Source organism: Acinonyx jubatus, chromosome B1 (genome assembly GCF_027475565.1).
Source record: "Acinonyx jubatus isolate Ajub_Pintada_27869175 chromosome B1, VMU_Ajub_asm_v1.0, whole genome shotgun sequence".
In the NCBI taxonomy this organism is placed as follows: domain Eukaryota; kingdom Metazoa; phylum Chordata; class Mammalia; order Carnivora; family Felidae; genus Acinonyx; species Acinonyx jubatus.
Genome location: NC_069382.1, coordinates 200,045,122 through 200,067,095, shown reverse-complemented (window position 1 = coordinate 200,067,095; position 21,974 = coordinate 200,045,122). Strand labels below are relative to the sequence as shown.

Below are 21,974 nucleotides of genomic sequence, written 5' to 3'. Positions count from 1 at the left end.
TGAGGGCATGTGAATGACTTCACGGTCTGCCTTGGGAACCGAAGGACCGTGGGCCGTCTGCTGACTTGGGGTGCTGGTATTGTTGGAAGGACTTTGTTTCTGGATATAGTGAATTCGAAAACCTGGAAAACATCATCCATTTTCCAGATTATTTCTAGAATCAAAGACACCTGATTCTGGCATGGTATTTATTTAATAGTGTAGGTTCTGGTGTCACACTGTCCTGGTTTAAGTCCAGGCCACTGTTTGGTGGTTGTGGATTTGGGGCAGGTTGCTTAATCCCTGACCATCCTTAGCTCTCTCATGGGTAAAACGATAACCTCAGTAGCACCTTCCCCCTTGTTGGGTGATGGGACCGTTACAGAAACTGTGTTTGGAAAGCACAGTGGTTTGCACACGTTAGAAGTAATGTCTGGGCTTCAGCTGTTGTTAGTCTCACTTTTATTCTGATGGCCTCTATCACCTGCAGGATCCAGAACACTTTGTAGGCTGTGGAGGCTACCTTCCTGTGAGCCCTGCCTTCCCCGTCCAGACAGTACACTTCCACACCCGCACTCTGGTCTGTTGGGTGCCCTCTGCTTCCCACCTCCGTTCTCTGGTGGATTTCCCGAAGGCCAGCCTTCCAACTCCCTATGCTCTCTGAACACTGTTCTTCCAAAAGAAGCGGAGAGATTGGAAATGAACTGCTGGGCTGGGGCTGTGGGAGGTGGTTTCAGAGAGTAGAGGGGGCGTGCAGGCCACGAGGGTGGGGGTGCCTCTGGGGCAGCCCGTAGGACAGGTCTTGACCATCCTTGAAAGTCTAAAAAGTAACCAAGTGGGAGGCAAGAGGCTTAGGGAGTAGCCCAGGCGTGGGCTTTACTTTATTTGCCGTCGCTCAGCAGGCAGATCTCCCTCCTTGCCTGTCAGTGACGTTTTTATCAAAGATTCTTCTCAATTCTGAGACACACCATGACGTAGGTGACTTCCCCCCCAAACAGCTGCATCATGGTGTGCCCCCCGGACGTAAGCTCCTCCTCAGGATCTGAAACATACGCAGATTTGTTAGAATCCAGAAAGTGTGGCGGTCTTGTGAGTCCCTGGAGGCCATTGGGGTGCCTCCCCCTCTGCTCAGACCAGGAGGGCACTCTTCCTCCCGGCCAGAGCCTCTGCCCTGAACGCAGTGTCAGCCGAGGTTTACCTTTACTGGGCCGGGTGTTGCTTTGGGAAGCGTGGGGGCCCTCTGTGTGTGGGGGCCATCTGAGGGGGGGTGCCGTCAGGAGCGGTCATGCTGCGTGCCAGCTGCACGTCTCCCCGCAGAGTGACGGTGAGGACGCTACCCCTCTAGGCCAGCCGGGATCAGAGTGGATAATGAGGTGCCAGGGAATTGGACGTGGGCAGACGCAGATCACCAGGCAGTAGAGAAAGAGGCTCAGCCGGCTGGGCAGTTCCTCCAACGGGGCTTCTGTTGAAAACACCCGGGGTGGGGCGGCTGCTGAGAAACCTTCTCTGATCTGTCCTTGTCCTGTGTTTCTTTACACCTGGCTCGTATACCTCAGTTACACCTGAGCCGTCGCCAATGCCAGCGTGCCCCCACCCCCCAGCGGGGAGCTGATGCCTGGGTCTGTTCGCTGCTGTGTTCCCAGGGCAGGGGCCGTACTGACCATTGAGCGAGGTGGGGAGACGAGGTGTAGAGAGGGGCCGGGGGCGGCAGATGAGTCCCATTAGCCCCTGGGATCCTCGAACACCTGTTGCAGGAGGCGCTGCTCTGTTTCATAGTTAAAGAAACAGGGCACAACGTTTGGTGCTTTGCCCAAGGTACGAGGAGGGCTTTGGAAGCACCTGACCAATCCAGGCTGCCTGGGTCTGCAGATGTGCTCCCCACCGCTGCAGCCAGCTGTGTGTCTTAGAAGGAGGTGCTGGTGGGAGACCTGTTAGGAGGTAGGACAGATTAGAGAGCGGTCGTGTGGTTCCTGCTGCCTCGGTGTTTCCACCTGCAAGGCCTTTTCCTCGTCCAGTGGTTCCTGTGGTGCGGCCTCTGAAGCAGCACCATTAGCACTGCCTCAGAACTTGGCGGGAATGCAAATTTTTGGGTCCCATCCCAGACCTGTTGAATCAGAGACTCTGGTTTCAGAAGCCTTCCGGGTGAGGCAGGGGCAGGCTCAAGTTTGAGGACCCCTGTCCTTGTCTGGACCACTCTGGCCCAGGGTGGGCCACCACAGAGCCTCCTCTTTGCTTGGATTCTCCCCGCGTCCCTCAGCCTTGCCCTGAGCTCAGGGCTTCCCCCACTAGAAGCTGGCTTTTTGCCCCCTTAAACCTTGATGACTCTTGGCCTCAGACTCCATGTTTTTGCTTCTCTTTGCTCCCTTGCCTCCCAGTGGAAGGGCCCTGAATGAAATCCTAGCAGCCTCTAGCAGCCCCTTCACTTGCTGTTTCTCTGCTTTTCCTGGAACCTCCCGCTTAGCTTCCCAGCCCACAGTTTCTTGGTTCTTCCCCGTTCAGCTGCTGCCAACGACAGAAGTCTCAGCTAGGCATGCAGGATGAATCCCAGCAGGTGGCTCTCGTGTCCTAAACTATCAGCACCTCCAGAGGGCGACAGTGAAGTTATGGAAAGAGCCAGAGGCTTCACTCTGGCCTCAGAAGCTCCGTGCCTTCCTGGTTGCAAGGCGTCCGTGAGGTCATGTGTGGTGGTTCTGATTCTCTTTCCTTTTCACAGCAGCCAGCACGGGACTCGGGAAGGGTTTCAGCAGCCAGAAAGGAGAGCAGGCAGTAGCACATGGGTCTGATCTCAGACTTTGGCATGATGGAGCCCCCAGTACTCTATGAGGATGCTTGCTTCCTGGGCACCTGGGCGCTCAATCCGTTAAGCATCAGGCTCTTGATTTCAGCTCAGGTCACGATCTCACGGTTCATGGGATCAGAACCCCGGGTCAGGCTCTGAGCTGACAGCACAGAGCCTGCTTGGTATTCTCCCTCCTTCCTTCCTTCTCTCTCTCTCCTTCCCCTCCCTCCCTCCTTCTCTCTCTCTCTCTCTCCCCCTCTCCCCCCTCCTCTGCCCCCGCCCCACTGGTGCACGCTGGTGTGCATTCTCTTCCTCTCAAAATAAAAAGAATGCTTGCTTCCTAAGAATATGCAAGTAAGGAAATGAGTTGCGTAGAGTATCCGGCAAAGTTCAGGGAAAGGGTCGAACTGAGTTTGTTGATGACAAAGGCGGCAGCACGTACCACCACCTTGATATCTTTGATTTTCAGGACTTCAGATACCGGGAATATATCTGGCTGCAAATTGCCATGCTAGCAAGAGGATGAGTAACCAGTGGGTGTGAGAAGTTGTCGCCTTCCCTGCCAGCTCTGCACAGGTCCCATCCTTCTCTGGAGGGTGGAGCCAAAGGGCACCATGAGTACGGTGAGTTTTAACAGCACGTGAATTTTATTTTATTTATTTATTTTTTTAATTTTGTTTTCAAGGTTGAGCAACTGTCTCATTCCTTATGACACATCAACGGAAGTACCGTAAAAGTGCCTATGAGTAACCCTTGTTCTCAAAAGAATGTGTGCTGGACCTCTGGCAGCTGTGCAGCCTACTCGTCTTAGGGAGTCCGTTGTCTTGGGTGGGGTCCTGAAGACAAGGCTGAGAAGTAATAGTGGGGGTGGGGGGTGGGAATTGTACCAGGGCTCTGGTTTATTTAATCATTTACAACCCAGTTTTCCATTTCCCTTCAGTCTCCTTCCCTTGTGTAGTTCTTGGTCCAGTGTGGGCATAATGGTAATGATCTCTTGTCAGAGTTTTCTTACACTCAGTGACCTAAGTTGGTAAGTCAGCATTATGACTGTTCAGAGCTTTGATCAGACTCAGAAGCAGTGCTGGTTTAGTGGAAGCAGGGGTCACCCGGAGCCCCTGGAGCTTCAGAGGAGATTCCCTGAAAGTCCCCCTCTGCAGTTTATTCCCTGCTGACAAAGCTGCTCATCTGATCTAAACTCAACCCAGTTGTTTTCTGAGATACTAAATTCATATCAGGTGGACCAGATGTGAAAAGACAGCCTCGTATTCTCTTTCCAGGTTCCAGAGGTGCTATGAATGTGGGGGCGGGATGAGACAACCACAGCTCCCAGGGTGAACAGTAGTAGAAATCCTGTAGATTCCTTTTGCTGCCCCTCCCCCAATGTCCATCTCCTCCTGGCCACTCCCAGTCCCTAGTATGCTCCAAGCCCTTTTGGTATTTACACACAAAAGGGCCTTTGTTTCCCTGACCTACCCTCCTAAAAGGCAGACGTGACTTCCCACCTGGGTCCCTTATCTGCAGATTGTCATTGCCCCTCCCTTGTTGGGAAACCAATGTCCTAAGCCTGGCTGCCTCCTCTATGAAGCCCACACCTTGCCCAGGCAGGATCTGGACAGACAGAGCAATATAGATAGTCTCTTCTGTGATTGTGTGAAGAAGTTGGTTAAACTTCCTTGGAACGGTGTAAATAACTTAGGTGATCAGTTTAAACTGGAGGCTGAGCCTCTCTGCTCGCCAGGAGGGGAGGGGGAGAGCCACGATGAGAGTAATAGGACAGAGTGGAGGATCTCTGCAAATGTCGTGGGGTTCTTGAGGCTGGCCCTGAGCTGATGTCCACCTGCTGCCTGCCCGCTGGTGAGGGCGATTGGAGGAGAAGGTGGGAGCCCTACAAGGGGTCGGTCCTGATGTGGTCGTGCTGGCGGGATGAGGGGTCTCCTCGTCATGGAGGTGCCATCTGCATAGGTTCTGAAAGCTGTGTGAGAACTGGCCGAGTGAAGAGGGGAGGAATGGGTAGCCCAGGCACAGAGGGGCTTGAAGAGCTGCCAGGGAAGAGGACCGCTGTGGGGTTTAGGGTGGGGCGGGGGAGCGTTGAGCGTGCACATTGCGGCAGTAGCCATGATAGGTTCTTTCCATCACCTAGACCTTGGCCAGGGCCCATGGCTGCTGCCCGCCTCCGTCGGTGGAGACCAGAAACCATACAGGTAGCTGCAGAGGGGCACGGGGGTTCTGTTTACCAGCATCTGCTGAGAAATACTAGGCTCTTTCCAGAGGAAGGAAAATGCAAGGGCAACTTCAGAGAGAAAGAGGCACGAAGCAGCCCTGGGTGTTCTGGTGGCCGCTGGGGAAGCCTGTAGACTCCACTGAGGCCGGGGTGTCAGCTCCCTTGAGGGGCAGAGCAACTCCTCGCTGGAGAGCTTTGAACTATTGCAGTGGCTTGTCTCCGGGCCCTCCTGGGGATGGCTCCTCAGATCCACTGAAAATTGCTAAACCCAAATCTGATTTCTGACTCTCCTCAAGCTGCCATTTGCTACTGAGGAGCCGTTGGAACCCAGCAAGAATCAGACATCTCTCTGTTGCCTAGCCAGTGAGCGTTGGGCCCAGTGATGGGTTCCCTTAGGTCTTGTGCAGATCTCACCAACAGTGTCAGGTCCATCCAGAGTTTCCAGAGACAGAATGCTTAGTAAGGTACGTAAGCAGTTAGGGTATTGTTGGCGTCTGCGCTCAGTACTTTGCGCACTCTGTCACCTAATCTGTGTGCCAGCTCTGCAAGGCTGGTACTGGGGAGGAGGAAGTTTAGACTGCCCCACCTCACCCATTTTGAAGCATAGTGGGCCCGGTGCCGGTTAGAACGCAAAACACAGGGAGCCAGGATTGGTTGGGGCCATGCAGGGTGGGAACACAAGGTGACAGGGTCAGGTGAAAAGTTCTATCTCTTTTGAGGAAGGCAGGCTGTATAGGGCATGTTCTCATCCTGTCTTTCAGGGCCATCCAGGTCAGAAAAGCTGGAGCTTACTGGTAAGCCAGCGCTCAAGGATGTGTCTGAGAAGAAGGCTGGTTCAGAGAGTATGGACTGCAGCTAGGCCAGCCAAGAGCCTGAGCTTTCCGGAAGGCAGGGCTCTTGGGCAGCCACTGGGAACTTTGATTCTTTGAGCTCTGGGGGTGATTGTTGGGGTGTAAACCACACTGAATAGTGCTCTAAAGGTTAAAGGTTTTTGAACGAAAAGACCCAGTTTCCACAGTGGATAGAAATGTGGTAAACTGAGGGCCTTTGGGTTGAAAAAACAAAGAGGGCTCAATGGGACCAAACACAAATCCGAGGAAGATAGGTTTGTGACTTTTTTTGGTTAAAAGGAGGGATTTCTGGCCAAGCCTTGACCTAGATCAGAGGCTTCTATAGAGTGGTGTGGCATGTACTTTGGATAGACCAGTAGTTTGATATAACAGAAGTTTTACTTTGTAGAATTCATATTCACTATGTGTTTAGTATTATTTCTCTCTAAATATTCAGTGATAGGAATGTCAGGTTTTGAAAGGACCCCCACCTCAGGCTGGCTCACTGGCCTCCTACTCTTCCTGATGAGTTGAGCCATTCCCATGTTGACCTTTTATTCTTGTTAAGGAAATTGTGTCAGCAGCCAGAGCTCATGCGACTGTTTCTTTCCCTGGGTTACCCTCAGAGAAAGCGTCGTGGTGGGACAGTAAATTCTAGACAAGCCCAGAAGCGAACTCGGGAAGCAGCGTCCACCCCTGAGATGGCCTTGGAAGCGGAGCCCATAGAACTTGTGGAAAGCGGTAAGATGGCCAGGGACGCCGTGACCGGGGGCGGGGTGGGGGGTGCTGGTGGGGGACGGTGTGTGTGGGTGAGTACAGCACTGCCGCCTCTCAGCTGTGGGGCCTGGTGGGAGCCACACCACCTGTGCGTGCCTCCGCTGCCCCCTCCGAAATGGGGTGCTCCTAGTACCGCTCATACAGTTGTCCGCGAGGTCACTGAGATCAGTGCTTGTGAGAGAACGCTTGCTGTACGAGGGTTAGCTTCTGTCCGTGTGTCTGTAAGACCTATGTGACCCTGGACTCCGCCACTTGAGCCGCGGCTCAAAACCGGAAGCGCACTGGATCAAGAACTGCTTTGTGCGGTATCCGAAGGCCTCCACGGGTTCCGACAGCCTCTCGGCAGGGCTGACCTTCTGGGAACGTGCAGGGGGGTGAGACGGCCCTGGGCTTTTCAACTCGAAACTGCATCTCCAATTTGTTCTGCCTCGTGAGGTTCTCCGATTTCCTTTTCTCTTTCTCTTTGAGATACAGAATTTCCCAAGAAGGCAGATCTGTTGACAGCTGTCTGTGTTGGAGTGGGCTGGTATAGGCAGAGGCCAGATTGATTTTTCCCCCCTTCTGCCTGCTGAGGGGGACGGCCAGTGGCCTGAGTTGAGTCCCTGTGCTCTGCATGTGTTAAGATTGATTTCGTGACTGCGAAGCTTGAAAACTGACATGTAAAGAGAAGCAGCTTGTCTTGAGATACATTTCATGGGCCCTTCAGAGAAGTGAAATTCTCAGTATCGTCTCTGTGGCTCCTGAGTTTCACTTCTGTGAATTCCTAAAAGCCTGGAGGCTGAGACCCTGGCCCCCCTGCCATCCCCTCCCCTCTGTCCCAAAGTTGATTCCCCTGCATCTGAACTCTGCCATCATTCAGGAGAGGCTAGCGCTGGAGGCTCCTCGATCGGAACACTGAGCACATGAGTGGTCTCTAGGGGCTCGGGGTCTCAGGCTTGACTGCTATTTGGCCCAGCCCTCCCCTCACCGCAGGCCACCTCAGCATGTGCACAGGGCCGTGTGCACAAGCTGCCCGTTGGAGTCCGGCTTCTATTTATGGAGCCATAGATTGTGTCCATCAACACAGAAACGGTTCTGTGACCGAGAGCATATCAGTATGTGGGCTGTTCTTTAAAAAGGAGGAGGTCAGGGGCACCTGGGGGGCTCAGTCGGTTAAGCGTCCAACTTCAGCTCAGGTCATGATCTCACAGTTCATGAGCTCGAGCCCTGAGTTGGGCTCAGTGCTGACAGCTCAGAGCCTGGAGCCTGCTTCAGATTCTGTGTCTCCCTCTCTCTGCTCCTCCCCCACTCCTTCTCTTTCTCTCTCTCTCTCTCTCTCTCTCTCTCTCTCAAAAATAAACAAACATTAAAAAACTTATAGAAAGATCATTTTGTAAAAATTACATTGGACACAACCATATATTGTGGTCTTTATTGCTGTGAAACTTCTTAATATAAGAAAATAAAGCAAGTTGGAATATACTAAATGCATCACAAGTGACTGTCCCCAAACAAATACTTCTAAAAATCCTACTCCCATGCTTCTTAGTGCTGTAGCAATAGAAGCAAAAATGATCCTAAATCTTCTTTTTTTAGTTTATATAAATGGAAGTTGTCCTCTGCCATTTGCTCCTTCCTGCCGCACAGAAATGCTGCTGTTTGGCACGTGTCTTTTCCCACTTTGTCCTGTGCTCACGTGGACACTGCCGTGTATCCTAGGGCTCAAGGGCAAGCTGCGGAACGGGCCCAGCCCATTTTGGTGTATTGGGGTGCTAGCAGATCAGTAAATACCTCCTTTGTCCCACCTGAGAGCTAAATGGAGATGAAAACGTAACTGATGGGGGTGTGTGGCTGAGCCCGACAAGGTCTGTGGGTGGGTCCATCCCAAAGAGAAAGGCCCTGCGGTGAGCATGCCTGGTCCTGTCCCCACATGTCCCCAGGACTGCTGGGTAGGTCACTGCCCCTCCCCTGTGCAGGGGCCAGTGGGGACACAGAGGCCTGGTTGTGTGGCGGGGGAGGCCCCAGGGATAAAGGTGTGCATGCGCGCAGACCTCACCCCTCGGTGCAATCGTAAAAACTACACGGTGCCCCTCAGCAACATTCTGGAAGGGCATTCACTGGCTGCCACCTCTGGAAAGGGGATAGGTCCTGAGGGTCTGCATTCTGTCCTTTGGTAGGGTTTAGCACAGGTTTATACCTGTAATCATTTCATGCTTAGAGCGGTGTGCCTTTACTTTTCTCCTAATGCCTGTTAAAATGCTTTGTTTTGAAGCTGGAGACGAAATAGTGGACCTGACCTGTGAATCTTTAGAGCCTGTGGTTGTTGACCTGACTCACAATGACTCTGTCGTGGTAAGTGTTGGAACGGAGAGTCGCCTCTTCCTGGCTGCGGGCCCTGGGCCAGCGTCAACTTCAGAAGGCCTCAGTCACAAGTAGTGGCCTGTGCCAAAGAAGCTCGTGCACCCAGTGACTAGAGCCCAAGATAGAAGGTGTTTCTAGAAAATCATTTGTTGTGGCTTTGCTGCCTGTGGACAGTAAATGTTTGTGACTGTGGCCTTTCTGCAGCTGGCACATAAGCCATGTGGGGAGAGCCCCGAGACCCCACCTCTGTAGCCCCCCATTCCACCCTTGATACCAGCTGTGCGGCCTTAAGTTCCTCAGCCTCCTTCGCGTTGTGAGTGGGGATGTGTCACGGGCTTGTGTGCGTGTTCGGGTGGCTGGCACGTGGGGGTACCGGGCACACGTGGGTTTACACTTCACAGCTGGCGGGAACGAGATCTCTTCAGTTCCAGGAGGGCCCCCTCACGGGGTGCAGGTGCCCTGCACCGCTGCCTGCCGCCTCAGCTGTGTCAGGGCTCCAGGGAGGGCAGCAGCCTGCCTGAGCCCCCTTCCTGGGGCACCGGCTACGGACCCTGGCAAAGAGCGCGCTCGCCTCTGTGGCCCTCGAGGAGGGAGACCCGGTCTGGGCAGCGGGCGTGCTGCGGAGTGGTCTGGCACGCCGCCTCCACCACGTGGGGGTGCACCGCTGTGTGTGGGTCCCGGCGGCTGCTCCGCCCCTGGCCCCGCATCCTGAGGCTGCGTTTGCCTCTCAGGGATGCCTCTAGCATCTTCTGTCCTGATAGGTACTTTGTGGAGTGGAGCGAGTGGGAGGCAGGCGCTACCAAGGACTGGGCTCGGTAGCGGCTGAGTGTTCACCTGGCCTTGGGTCCCACTGATCCTGGGCTTATTCTGATTGTGCTTGGAACTTCAGAAGAAGGTTGCACTGAGAAGCTTCAGGACTTCTTTAAAAGGAAAAAAGGGCGACGAGGAGGAGCTGTCTTGACAGATTTAGAGGTTTAGACTCTGGCCTTGATTTAAAACCTATCCTGTGTTCCACACGCACACGCGCGCACACACACACCACCCATCCCAGAGGAGAGGCAGCTGTTCTCGCCAAGCTATTAAACAGCCTCCCACGGGTCCTGGATGCATGTGCAGGTGGGATGTCGGCTCCCAGAAAGGAGCCAGTAGTTCTCTGGAGATCAGTTGGAACTTTCTGAGACAGGTGGGGAGTAGGCTTAGCTGTCAGTAGTCTCTGCCTAGGCCCGATGGGTGTGTTTTTTTGAGGTACGTACATGTACACAACTTTGCTGCTGGTCCCGCAGGCTCCCTGGGGTTCTGGAAGGATAGCTTCTTTTGGTGCCTTGGCTAAAGCATGCGGCCCAGTTGCTGATAGACACTTAGAAGCAATGCCAAGTCCTTCTTTTCTGTGATACTCCTCCCCACCTGCAGCATGACAAGCCCTGGGGGGATAGCCGGGATCCTGCTCGACCTTCGTGCCCTCAAGGAGACGGTGATCAGCTTCTGTTGGGTGACACGCCAACAGCATGAAGTCCCCTTTCATGCCTTGGGTATTTTTTTTTGCATGACCAGACTGCCCTCCCTACATGGGCTCCTTCGTGAGCTTTCCTGCTTTCTCTGTGTTTCCCTGGGCATGGAAAGTCCTCAGGAGACATGGAACAGGACTGTTAGGGTTGGGGGAGCTGTCCTAGGAGTGGATGGCAGGCCAGAGGCCAGCGATGGGGAGAGGGGGGAGCGGGCCTGGGAGGTGGGAGTCCTGGTTTTCTGGTCCCAGATGTACTGGTCATTTTGGTCCTGGGACTTGACTTAACCGTGGTCGCAGTGTTCCCAGCCATAAAGTAATGGTTTGGGACTTTATAGCACTCTTGATTCTAATTATTCTCTACTTTTTGTTGTATATTTTAATAAATTCAAATGCCAGTTTTTAACATGTAAGGCTGAAGTTCTTGCTCTAAGCAGATCTACACGGGAAACCTAATTGTATTAACTCAGGACAAGATGAATTGTAAGTTCAGGGTGACCTCAGGCCTCCCCTGCAGGAGAATGTGAATGGATAAATGTATCTGTTCCCAAATTGGGGTGATCTTCCCAGTTCTACCGGAATCTGGGAACAGGCCAGGTGTACCTCTTCTGCCTTGCTGGGAGTAGCTAGTTCCATATCTTGAGGACCAGAGTCTCTACTTACCTGGGTCCAGGCACAGCTTCAGAATGTCGGGGAGCCCTCTGATGAGAGATTTCACAGAGACTGGATTTTTCCAACTCTAAAACCCCAAAGCCTCCAAAACCCCCAGTGAATTAAGAGAACTAAAAAATGCTGTAAGGTACAATAAGACTTAATCCATCTCTGCTTAGATATTTTTTTCTCCAAACCAACTTTTATTTTGGGCAATGCATACCCAAAAAAGGCCGTCACTGCTGGATCCCAGGGCATGTGTATCTTTGATGTTTACCAGATTAATGCCTCTTTTCCAGAGGGGCTGTGCTAGTTGACGTTCTTGCCAGTGTTCGAGGGGCCTCTGTCTCCACGTGCTTGCCGCCGCTTTGCTTCCAGTCATGGTAACCTGGGAGTTTCCTGTGTGGCTTTAACGTGTATTTCCTTGATTCTTCTTAGGGTTGAACACTTTTTCATGTTCATTAGTGGTTCATTTTCCTCTTTTGTGAAGTGTCTGTAAAAATCTTTTTTTTTTTTTTAATTTTTTGTTAATGTTTTTATTTATTATTGAGACAGAGACGCAGCATGAGTGGGGGAGGTGCAGAGAGAGAGGGAGACACAGAATCAGAAGCAGGCTTCAGGCTCTGAGCTGTCCGCACAGAGCCCGACGCGGGGCTCGAACTCATGGATTGAGATCATGACCTGAGCCAAAGTCAGACGCTCAACCGACTGAGCCACCCGGCCGCCCCTGTAAAAATCTTTTTACTCACACGTTGTACATACAACTTTTACAATAGCTGGAGAAATTGATCTAGAACAGAGCAACTCCTTGTCTTCTCCCCATTCCTTCCCCCCATTTGGTTGTCTGCCTTGTGGGGTTTTTTAGACCTCGGTTTTTTTTGTTTGTTTGTTTTTGTTTTTTAAGTAGGCTCAACTCCCAACGTGGGGTTTGAACTCAAAAGCTGGAGCTCAAGAGGCGCATACTCTACCATTTGAGCCAGCCAAGCACCCCTTCCTGCTTTATTTTGTTTTACAAGTGACAAATATGAGCTTGCTGTTAGGTTTTCTGTCTTCTCAAATGTTTGCCTTTTTGATTTATGTAAAGAGGTTCTTAATTTTAATAGTTGGATTTATCAATTTGCTGAAGAAAATTTCATATAAAAATGTTGCTGTATTCTGACAGTTACTGTTTTGCCTTCTGCAAGTAGGTCTGTAACCCACGTGAATTGCCTTTCGTGTGTGGTTCTAGGGGGGCGTCTTTAGCCCCTCTCAGTGAAGTCTTACAGTGTTCCTTTTAGTTTTGCAAGTCTTTTGTTAGAAGAGTTACTCCTAGATACATGCAATATTAGGAAACTACTAAAAATGGTATAAAGTTTCCTTCTTTTTTTTGTTATTTGCTAATTGATTTTATCTGTTGACTTTTCTCAGTCTAGCAGTTCTTAATCTGTAAGTCTTTTGGATTTCTCTATGCACAGAACAAATTTTGGTTCTTTTCTACTTTTTTTTCTTACCTTAACACCCTGGCGAAAGAAAATTCAGCATTGGCTGAATAAAAATGGTGACAGTCCCGGACATTCTTGTCTCATCCCAAATCCGAAGGAATCTTTTCAGACTTCAACCATTAAATAAGCCCTCTGTGGTAGGTTTTGTTGCTGCTGTTCACGTCCTTTACAGATTGGAGAAATTCCCATTTCCTGTTGGTCTGCAAGTTTTGTCGTGAATCATGTACTGAATTTTAACACTTCATAGAAGGATAATTTTTCCCCTTTCGTATGTTGAAGTGGAGAAGTCAAGAATTTCATTGGTTTTCTCCATTGGTTTTCTCTGTGCACCATCAGCACAGAGCCCGATGTAGGGCTTGAACTCACGAACCATGAGACCACGACCTGAGCCAAAACCAAGAGTCAGATGCTTGACTGACTGAACCACTCAGGTGCTTCACATTGATATTAATGTTAAACCAACTAAATATTGTGGATGTGATATTTTCTTTTTATATATTGCCAGATTCTGTTTGCCAATATTTTATATATACGATTTTTGCACCTTTTTAAAATTGTTTTATTTTTTAGTGTTTATTTTTTAGAGCGAGAGCGAGAGAGAGAGAGAGAGAGAGAGAGAGTGGGGGTGGGGACAGAGGGAGACACAGGCTTCAGGCTCTATGAGCTGTCAGCACAGAGCCAAGGTGGGGCTCGAACTTAACGAACTGCGAGATCATAACCTGAGCCAAAGGTCGATCTGTCTAAAATTTTCACTTTTATTGGTATAAATTTGTTTGTAATGTCTTAATGTTCTGTGGAATCTGTAGTGATGTCTCCTTTTCCATTTCTGATTTCAGTTATTTGTGTTTTCTGTCTTTTTAGATTAGTATCACCAGAGGTTTATTAGATCTTTCAGAGAACGAACTTTTAGCTTTGTGGATCCTTTCTCTTGTAAGTTTTTTTCATTCATGGTTGCTTCTTTCTTTGAATTTACTTTGCTGTCTTTCTAACTTACTAATTTTCATCATTTCTTTTCCAGTAAATGCATTTAAGATTATACTTTTTAAGCTATATCCTACAAATTTTGTTATTAGTGTTTTACATTCAATTCAACATATTTATCAAACTTGTTTTTTAACTTTGAAACATTGGGGATTTTCTTTATTTCCTTTGTTGTTGTTACTGATTCTTTGAATTACTGCATTATTGGTCAGAAAATACATTCCATGTGTCAGTTCTTTGGTAATTCCTGAGACTTGCTTTGAACCTGGCCTGCACAAAGCAGCTGGCCTTCCCTAGATAACCTGCCTGGGCTTTGGTTTCTCTGTGAGGCTTTCAAATGTAGGCTTCAATTTATTTTATTTTATTTTTTTAATTTAATGTTTATTTTTGAGAGAGAGACAGAGTGTGAGCCAGGGAGGGGCAGAGGGGAAGGAAGACACAGAATCGGAAGCAGGCTCCAGGCTCCGAGCTGTCAGCACAGAGCCCAATGCGGGGCTTGAACTCACAAACCATGAGATCATGACCTGAGCCGAAGTCAGACGCTTAACCGACTGAGCCACCGAGGAGTTCCAGGCTTCAATTTTTCAAGAATTTTCTGTATTTTTTTTTCCTCTGGATTATTGTATTGCCTTTAGTTTGAACAAATAATTTTTTTTTGATATATCTTTTTTTAAAAGTATGTATGTTTTATCTTGTTTTGGTGGTTTTCAGTGGGAAATTTGGTGGAAATACTAGCCTGCCATTTATTGGAAACCTCTGCTTGTATTTTCCATCCTTCTGCCTTCTTAGCTGGGGTAGTAGGTGAGTTCAGGTTTTCAGGGCACTTTTCTTTTAAAGTCAGGTTGGTTTCCCTGAAATCTCTTTGTGATGTGTTTCCATGGTGTGCCTATGAGTCACACTATTCGTGTTACACTCCATACCTGCCTATTTTCATTCATGAGACTGGAAAGAGTCTGCTTAACTGAAGCTCTCTTGCAGGCAGGGACAGAGTCCTGTCCATCTCTAGGGGAATAGTCAAGGGCCCGAGGGGCACCTGGTGACTTCATAATCGTGTAAGAAAGAAGGGCTGGTCACCATGGCCAGGAACGGGGGAAATGGTTGTCTGTGGTGCTAGAGGGGCTGCTTACTGTGACTGCAATGTTCGTGGCAGGCCCGGTGTTCCTGGGCCTCCCAGCAGGGCCGCACTAACAAATCCGTCACTGCACTGCGTGCAGCGGTTGGATCCAAAGAGCAGCTGCTTTCGTGCACAGTGGGTGGAGGTGGCTGTTTTCCCCAGTACAGCAGCATGCCAAGTGGGGAGGCTGCCTGAAGCAAGTGGCTTGCTGAGCTCTTGGCCACGTAGGCATTCTTAGAAATGCATGCAGAGGACCCCAGGCTGCCTGTCTCAGTCCCGTTATTTCACCCAACGTATTCTTGCAGCCCCCGGAGGTGCCTAGAATGCCAGGGGTTGCGTCTACTGGTAGAAGGAGGGCTTGACCAGAAGCCTGTGACATGGGTGTCCGCACTTGTGGGTGTTCTAAGGCCCACCTGTGCTTCAGAAACTCAAAGGGCCTTCGCGTGACCGGCCTGGAGTCCGTGTGCCCTGGTGTGAAAGCAGGCGGCAGCGGGGGTCTGCTGTGGGTTGTTCGTACTCCGGACGCCTCACTGGTCTCTCAGCGCTCCGCCCTGTGCTTTATTCCACAGTCAAGAATGGGAAGCCAGAGCCAAAGGTGAAGCAGGCTGTGGGAGGCCACTTGCCACAGTACTAACTCAGCTGTTCAGACCAGGGGGTTGGGGGGTTGGTGTTTTGTTGCTTTTAAAGGCCTCTTGGCCACATGAGAGGCTCCAGAGCTGCCCTCCTCTCCCCACCAGGCAAGCGCTGTGTGACCTGCAGGGCCACAACTATGAGGAAGGGCCATTCCAGGGTGCTCGCAGGCACCTTACAGGGGTGCTGGAATTTGATATGGTTCAGCTGCTGGCTGGCCCAAGCACCAGGCATGGTGTCTCATGTCCCTCAGCCAGGCTGTGGTGCCATTGTTTTCTGCCCTTTGGGCAAGAAGCTTCATCTCAGGTTTTCTGTTGAGGATGGGGACCGAGTCATCACCAGTGAGGGGAGCTCTCTGGCCGCTGTGTATTCGTTTACCCAGTGGTTAGGTAAGGAACACCTGTCCTGAGCCTTGGACTAGGCAGCTGTATGTACCTCCCCAGAGGCTGACGTTTGGCCTGAGCCTGGCACTCCCTGCAAGTGAGCTGGGTCTGACTCGCAAGAGCCTGTGGAGACCTGGTTCCCACACACTGGTTTCCCGGGAGCCAGTGACGCCATATTTCTTCCAGGTGTGTCCACACTTAATCGAATGACCCATCTTGGCAAAGGAAGCGAGGCAGTGTTGGGGTGCTGGAAAGCTGGGATCGTCCCTGCCCACAGCAGATTTTCCTTCTGTTCTTGGTTAAGTTCAGAGCTCCCTTTCTGTAGACTTCATGGGGACTGCACCTCCTGTCAGCCCAAGCTTTTTTTCTAGTAAATATCCCAATAATGAGATTGACGGTCCCCCACTTTCATAGTTCCTCAGTCCAGCCTCCTCTAGGGGGAGGTGGGGGTGCCTTCAGTAGTAATGTGGGTTATGTTCTCATCCGCAAAATGAAGATCTTTATGCTTAGACCCTCCTTTCTGGGATGGCTACTTGTATCTGTCATGGTTCAGGTTGGAAAACTGAATCCGCTCTAGTTCTAAAGCATAAATGGATTTTAATACATGGGAGGAGATGCTTCTTGGTGTTGAAAGGGCTGGAGGAGCAGGACTCTAGGAATAACCCCAGACATCTTGGCCTTGACCCACCATGGGACCGTTACCTCCGCCCCAAGCAGAGGGTCAGGAGATGGGAGCTATCACCTGCACTGATCTCCTTGGGTTCAAGGAACCAATACCTTAGCCCCTTGCTAGGGAGGAGGGGCCTGGGCCAAGGACACTGCAGCCTGGGCCAGGACTGCCTGTTGATATTGCCAGCCGTGTCCACCTCCAGCGGCTGAAATGGGTGCTGTCTCACTGGTGGAACTTAGTTTGTGTCCAGAATCCCTGCCATGGGGAGTTGGGATGGAGAGAGCTTCTGGTTTCTGCAGGGCAGGACAGCATGCCCTCTGCCATGGTGTCGGCCAAAGAGAGGTGGGCAGTGCGGCTTTCCTGAAATAGGTGATGGCCTGTGACGAACAAGAGGAAGAGGTGTGCCACTGGTGACACTGTAGACAGACAGGTATAGGAGCTCAGAGAGGGTTGAAGCCATGGGGTATGAAACTATTGTAGCATAGTAATCCTACTGTAAGTTCTGCTGAGTAGCCGATGGCGGCCTCAGGTTCTCAGTAACTTGTGTGTGTTTCTGGAGAACCTGGAGTCAGGGTGGTCTCAGCCCTTCGTGTGCCACTCGTTAGTCCCTGCACACCCTGCTCTGTTTAATTACTTGATTATATCCCAGCATAAGTACTGCACACCCTCCTCCCAGTAAAGGTTCATGGAACAAGATGCTTGTCACTGGCCCACCGGACAAGGAGAGCGTACGGACCTAGTCCTGGGCTCCGTGTCCGCGGTGAGCTGGGGGCGCTGGTGCCTCTGTTCTCCAGAAGAGAAAGCCAGCACCTCCCACATGGTGAGTAACTTTCAGGTCACGAGGCTGGCAGCTCGACTCACTCGGCATGTGGCAGGCCGAGGCACACAGCGTGCCAGCTGCCAGGAGGCGGAGGCGCCCAGGACGCACCTTACTGGAGGGGAGGTGTCCAGACCTCCCGTCAGTGCTGGGCAGGGGCAGGCCCTCTCCCTGCACCTGTCCCATCCCCTGGGGTGGGGAGGCTTTACTGGTCCCCTGAGGATTTTTGCATTTGAAATAAGAAATGCTTCAATTGTGTCATTTAAGATAAGTTTTTTTGAAATAGACAGAGTATTTTATGTCATACTGACGTTCCTTTTCTCTTTTGTTTTCCTCCCGTTTTAATAGATTGTTGATGGTAAGTGGTTTCCTCTGTCTTTCATTGGGTTTGGGTGCAGAACTGATGTGGGTGAGGGGTGTAACGCCAAAGGCCTTGCCAGGCCTGTGGGTGCGAGAATGCCAGGCGGGAAGACCCCTGCGGTCAGTGCCCTGTGCTCGCTGAGAAGACAGTACCCCTAGGGTGGAGCTGTGGTCCCATCAGGGTTTAGAGAAGGCTGACCGCCTTGGACTCCCCACTGCTCAGGCACCTGCTCGTGGCAGAGGTGGGGCTCCTCCTGGGAAGACCGGAGGGTGGCCTCTGTATAGCTGGGCAGGACCTTCTGGGTGTGGTTCTGTGCCTCTCGGGTTGGCGCTGGCCTTTCCCGGTGGGAAGGGAGTGGTGAGGTGATGGGGCTGGCGACCCTGCCCTGAGCGTGGACTCCTCTCTTAGAAAGGAGGCGGCCGAGGAGGAACGCCAGGCGGCCGCGCCAGGACCATGCCGACAGCTGTGTGGTGAGCAGTGATGACGAGGAGGTGTCCAGGGACAGAGATGTGTACGTGACCACCCACACTCCTAGACACACCAGAGAGGAGGCAGCTGCAGGACTCAGGTGCCAGCCCCCACCAGCCTGCTTCCTCACCAGAAGCCTCTGGCCCCGTGGGTCCCCTCGTCCCCTGGAGAGGGGAATCTTCTCTCCCCCCACCTCCATTTCTCAGGGGGTAGACCATTGGAAATACTGGACCTTGCCCAAGCTCTGTGAGCCCGTGGCTCGAGAACGTCTTCTTGGAGCAGCTGCCCAGCAGCTAGGGACAGGCGGGCTGGATTCAGAGCTAGTTCAGCCGTTCCTGGAGGGACGAGGGTGTGCCCGGCATGGGCAGGGTGGGTGTGGACATCCCTGGGCCACCTGCTGTGAAGGACAGATCCAGTGGCTTCCCGTGTCCTGCACTAGGAATGCTCAGAGGGGCTGGGCACAGCCTCTGCCCCAGATGGGGAGGCAGAGAGTACAGCCTGGGTCGGGGAGGACAGGGCGTCTTCTCTTGTTCCCCTCTCGCCTCCCTGCTGCGCCCCCCTTGGGGCAGCTGGCCTTCTTGGGGGGCTTCCGATGCCCTGTGCTAACGGGGGATCTGGGCTGCTTCTGTGAAGCCACTCTGAGGGATTGAATGGTGGGGTTGCTGAGGAACTGACCCGAAGCCCTGTGATTGTAGGCCCTCTGGTACTGTCAGCTGTCCGATCTGCATGGACGGGTACTCTGAGGTAAGCCGGCTCTGCCGTGTCTTCCTGGTTCCTGGTGTCCACACTGCTTCAGTGGAAGAAGCGGGCAGAGAGGATCTTCTCGTTATGTGGCATTTGACACCTCTGTTCTGCAGTCCGCGTGGCTACTGTGTGTGGCCTGTCACACATCTGTGTGTGAGGGGAGAACGTGCCAGCTTCTATTTGGGCCCTGCAGCCTTCAGCCCTGGCCCCCGTTGAGCACACCAGTCCTGTGTGTTTCCTGTCCCAGCCTAAGCAGAAACTGCCAGTATTTCCCGTGGCCCCTGCGCCCCCCAGCACCGCCCTGTGTGCCCGCACGGCAGCCCTGGGCCTCAGCAGGCCTGTGGGTGCGGTCCCTGCAACCCTTGGGTGGCTGCTGCCGGGAGAGTGGCTCCCGCCTCTGCCCTGGGCCTTAGAGACCCTGTCGTAGTCACCTGACGCTGCAGGGCGAGTAGGTGTGTTCAGTCCTGCAGAGCTGCCCAGCCCTTCTTCCCCTTGTCACAGCAGAAGTGGGGCTCTCTGCCGCCGTGGGACCAGGGCACACGTGAAGGCTGTTCCTTCTTGTGTTTTCTAGATTGTACAGAATGGACGTCTCATCGTTTCTACAGAATGCGGCCACGTCTTTTGTAGCCAGTGCCTCCGTGACTCCCTTAAGAATGCTAACACTTGCCCAACTTGCAGGAAAAAGATCAACCACAAACGATACCACCCCATTTATATATGAAGTGTGGAGAGTGTCAGGAGAGGCAGATGGACAGACAGCCGGGCTAGGTCCTCCACTAAGCCTTTCATGGCTTCTCTGCCTCAATTTCCTGAGCTCAGAAAGACTATTTCAGAGCCAACGTCTGATATGTAAACTGCTCTTTTGTTTCAAACCCGCTCTTAGACCCTTTCGTTACCTCCGGTTTACTGCGGTGGAGCTGGAGCCAGGGCCCAGGCGGGGGTCCCCACCTCTGCCCCCCTGGGCATCCTGGTTCCAGGGTAGGAAAGAGGGAGTTAGGCACATCGGAATTGAGAATCGTGGTTCCAGCCTCTTTCTGGAGCCTGCATGTCTGCCAAGAAATTTTCCCCTTTTGGAAAGTCTGCCCCAGCTTCCTCCTGGCAGTGTCATCAAGGGGCTGGCCCGGCTCTCCCAGGCGGGCTCCGTCGTCCGTGGCGTCAGTCCGCCTCAGCGACCGAGCTAGACCAGGTCCATCCGGCCCGAGGACCACAGGTGTGAGCACAGCCCTAGAAAGACCCACCACCGGGCGTTTTTCTTCCCTGGCGAGTCTGGGGTGCCCCGTGACTCCACCCACACCTCAGCAGTGATGTGCGGGATGCTGCAGACCAGGAGACTCTCTGCAGGGCAACTCCCGGTTTCCTAAGAACGAAATGTGCAATAAAGCCTGTTCTTTGCCTACTTTCCAGCAGCACAGGAGATGTAGCACTGTTAGTGTCTGTCCCCTCAGAGGCCTCATGTTGCCCGTGGAGTGGTGCCTGTCACATCCCGTCCTATTCACCACCTGTTCTCAGGAACTTAGCCCGTGCCCCATGGTTTTTCACCTGGTGCAGGCCGTGCAAGGTATATAGGGCAGACATGTGGTTGGATATCCTCTCTCTTTTCTGATCAGATCTGTCCTGTGTTCGCCACATGCCCTCTGGTCCTCAGTTCCCACTGCCTAATGTCCACTCGAGTGTAAAGACAGAGCTGGTGGCAGTACGTGAGGCCTTACCAGCCACCCACATCCCTGCTGTTGTCCAGGTCAGCTCCCCTGAGTCTCAAAGAGTTCGGCCCACCTGACACTAGCTGGGCTCCGCCTTGGCTTTCACCCACACCCCCCACACCGGCTGACATTCATTTCAGAAGCTGCTCTTCTGACCTTTTGGGCTTTTGACTGCTCCATAGGTTTGGTTGGCAAAGTATGGCGGCCTCTTCTCCCCAAGCGACCCAGATAACACGCTCTGCTCAGCTCCCTCGGTGTGAACATCTTGGTCCTCAAGGAGGCAACAGGGTGACCTGACTGCCCCTCACGGCACAGGGCCTGGGGGCAGCCAGCAGGGGAGAGGCCTTGCTGCGGCCGCCCGCCTGGGCCTCTGCACCCTCCTCAGAGGGCTTCTAGCCAAACCACCAGCCTCTTCGTGTGAAACAGCTGCAAGGTGGGGAAGGGGCCTTCTCTGGCTTTGCTAGCAATAACTGACCTTCAGTTTACCCTTCTGAAGGAGCAGGGACTCGGCACGGAATTCACTTTAAACGGGGCTGAAGGAGTGTCCCTCCTCTGTGTGAAAAAAAATTTGTTTTATTCTTCATTCTGACTTTTAACTATTTGGCTCACTTCTGGTTAATTTGGATGAAAGTAATAATTTTCTACTTGGAGTCAAGGAGGGCAGGACGTCAGTTCCCATCGGCCTGATGCTGGGTGTGTCTGCCCTCTGATTGGACATCATTGCCTTTAAGTTCCTCTGGGCTTCATGGAACCTCTTTTGTTCTGTGCCAACAGTGCCCAGACTTCAGAACCCAGGACGACCGTGCAGCCCAAATCTCCTTTAAGTTTTGTGCTTAAGGACAAATGGTTGATTATTAGGTTGTATTCCTTCATACTAAATTGGGAAAAAATGTTTAGTTTCTGCTATTCAGAAACTGCAAAATAGGTTGGTAAGAAAAAGAACATTTTCCTTTCTTCATTGTACATAGTTCAGATCTTTCTTTCTTACATTTAAACTATATCCATGTACATCAGTCTGTTTTTGACTCCTCTGCTAGTGTTACAGATGGAAATAAAATCATTAATTTGAACCAGATCTCTTTAGTGCATTCATTTGCTCTTTGGGATGGATTTTCTCCCCCTCTGTGCAAGATGTGTGATTCCTGTCTGCCTCAGATTTAGCCTGTTGTGTGCACGTGTGCAGGAAAGTTGTTTGTGCGGCTACCGATCCAGAAACCAGCAGGCCAGACCAGAGGTCATTCCTGGGAGTGGAACCACAAGCCCAAGCCCTGGAACCCTTGATCAGGCAGGATTAACCTGCACCTCTGCTCCAGGAAACGTGGCTGGCTGCAGGGGAAGAGCTGTGAGCCGCGTGGACTCAGATGGACCCGGGAGTCTGACTGCCCGGTGCCCCTCCCTGCCTCAAGCACCCGGACACAGACTTTGCCTTCCACGCCTGGGTGGGGGCCCAGGAGAGCATGGCGTGCCCCAGGTGATCAGTGCCGGAAAAGGTGGGACGAGGGAGTGAGTGGGCTGGCGGTGGTGGTAGAAGAGCTTGCCTCCACCTA

At 52.1% G+C, this 21,974-nt stretch overlaps 1 protein-coding gene across 1 annotated transcript; it reads left to right on the top strand.

Moving 5' to 3' along the window:
• The first annotated feature begins 3,143 nt into the window (after positions 1-3,143).
• On the top strand, positions 3,144-21,502 carry RNF4 (ring finger protein 4). The gene is made up of 8 exons (XM_027067943.2): positions 3,144-3,381; positions 6,436-6,550; positions 8,838-8,917; positions 13,421-13,489; positions 17,503-17,512; positions 17,924-18,083; positions 18,679-18,727; positions 19,299-21,502. The coding sequence occupies exons 1-8, from the start codon at positions 3,373-3,375 to the stop codon at positions 19,446-19,448; spliced, it is 642 nt and encodes a 213-aa protein (XP_026923744.1). The 5' UTR covers positions 3,144-3,372; the 3' UTR covers positions 19,449-21,502.
• The last annotated feature ends 472 nt before the right edge of the window (positions 21,503-21,974 follow it).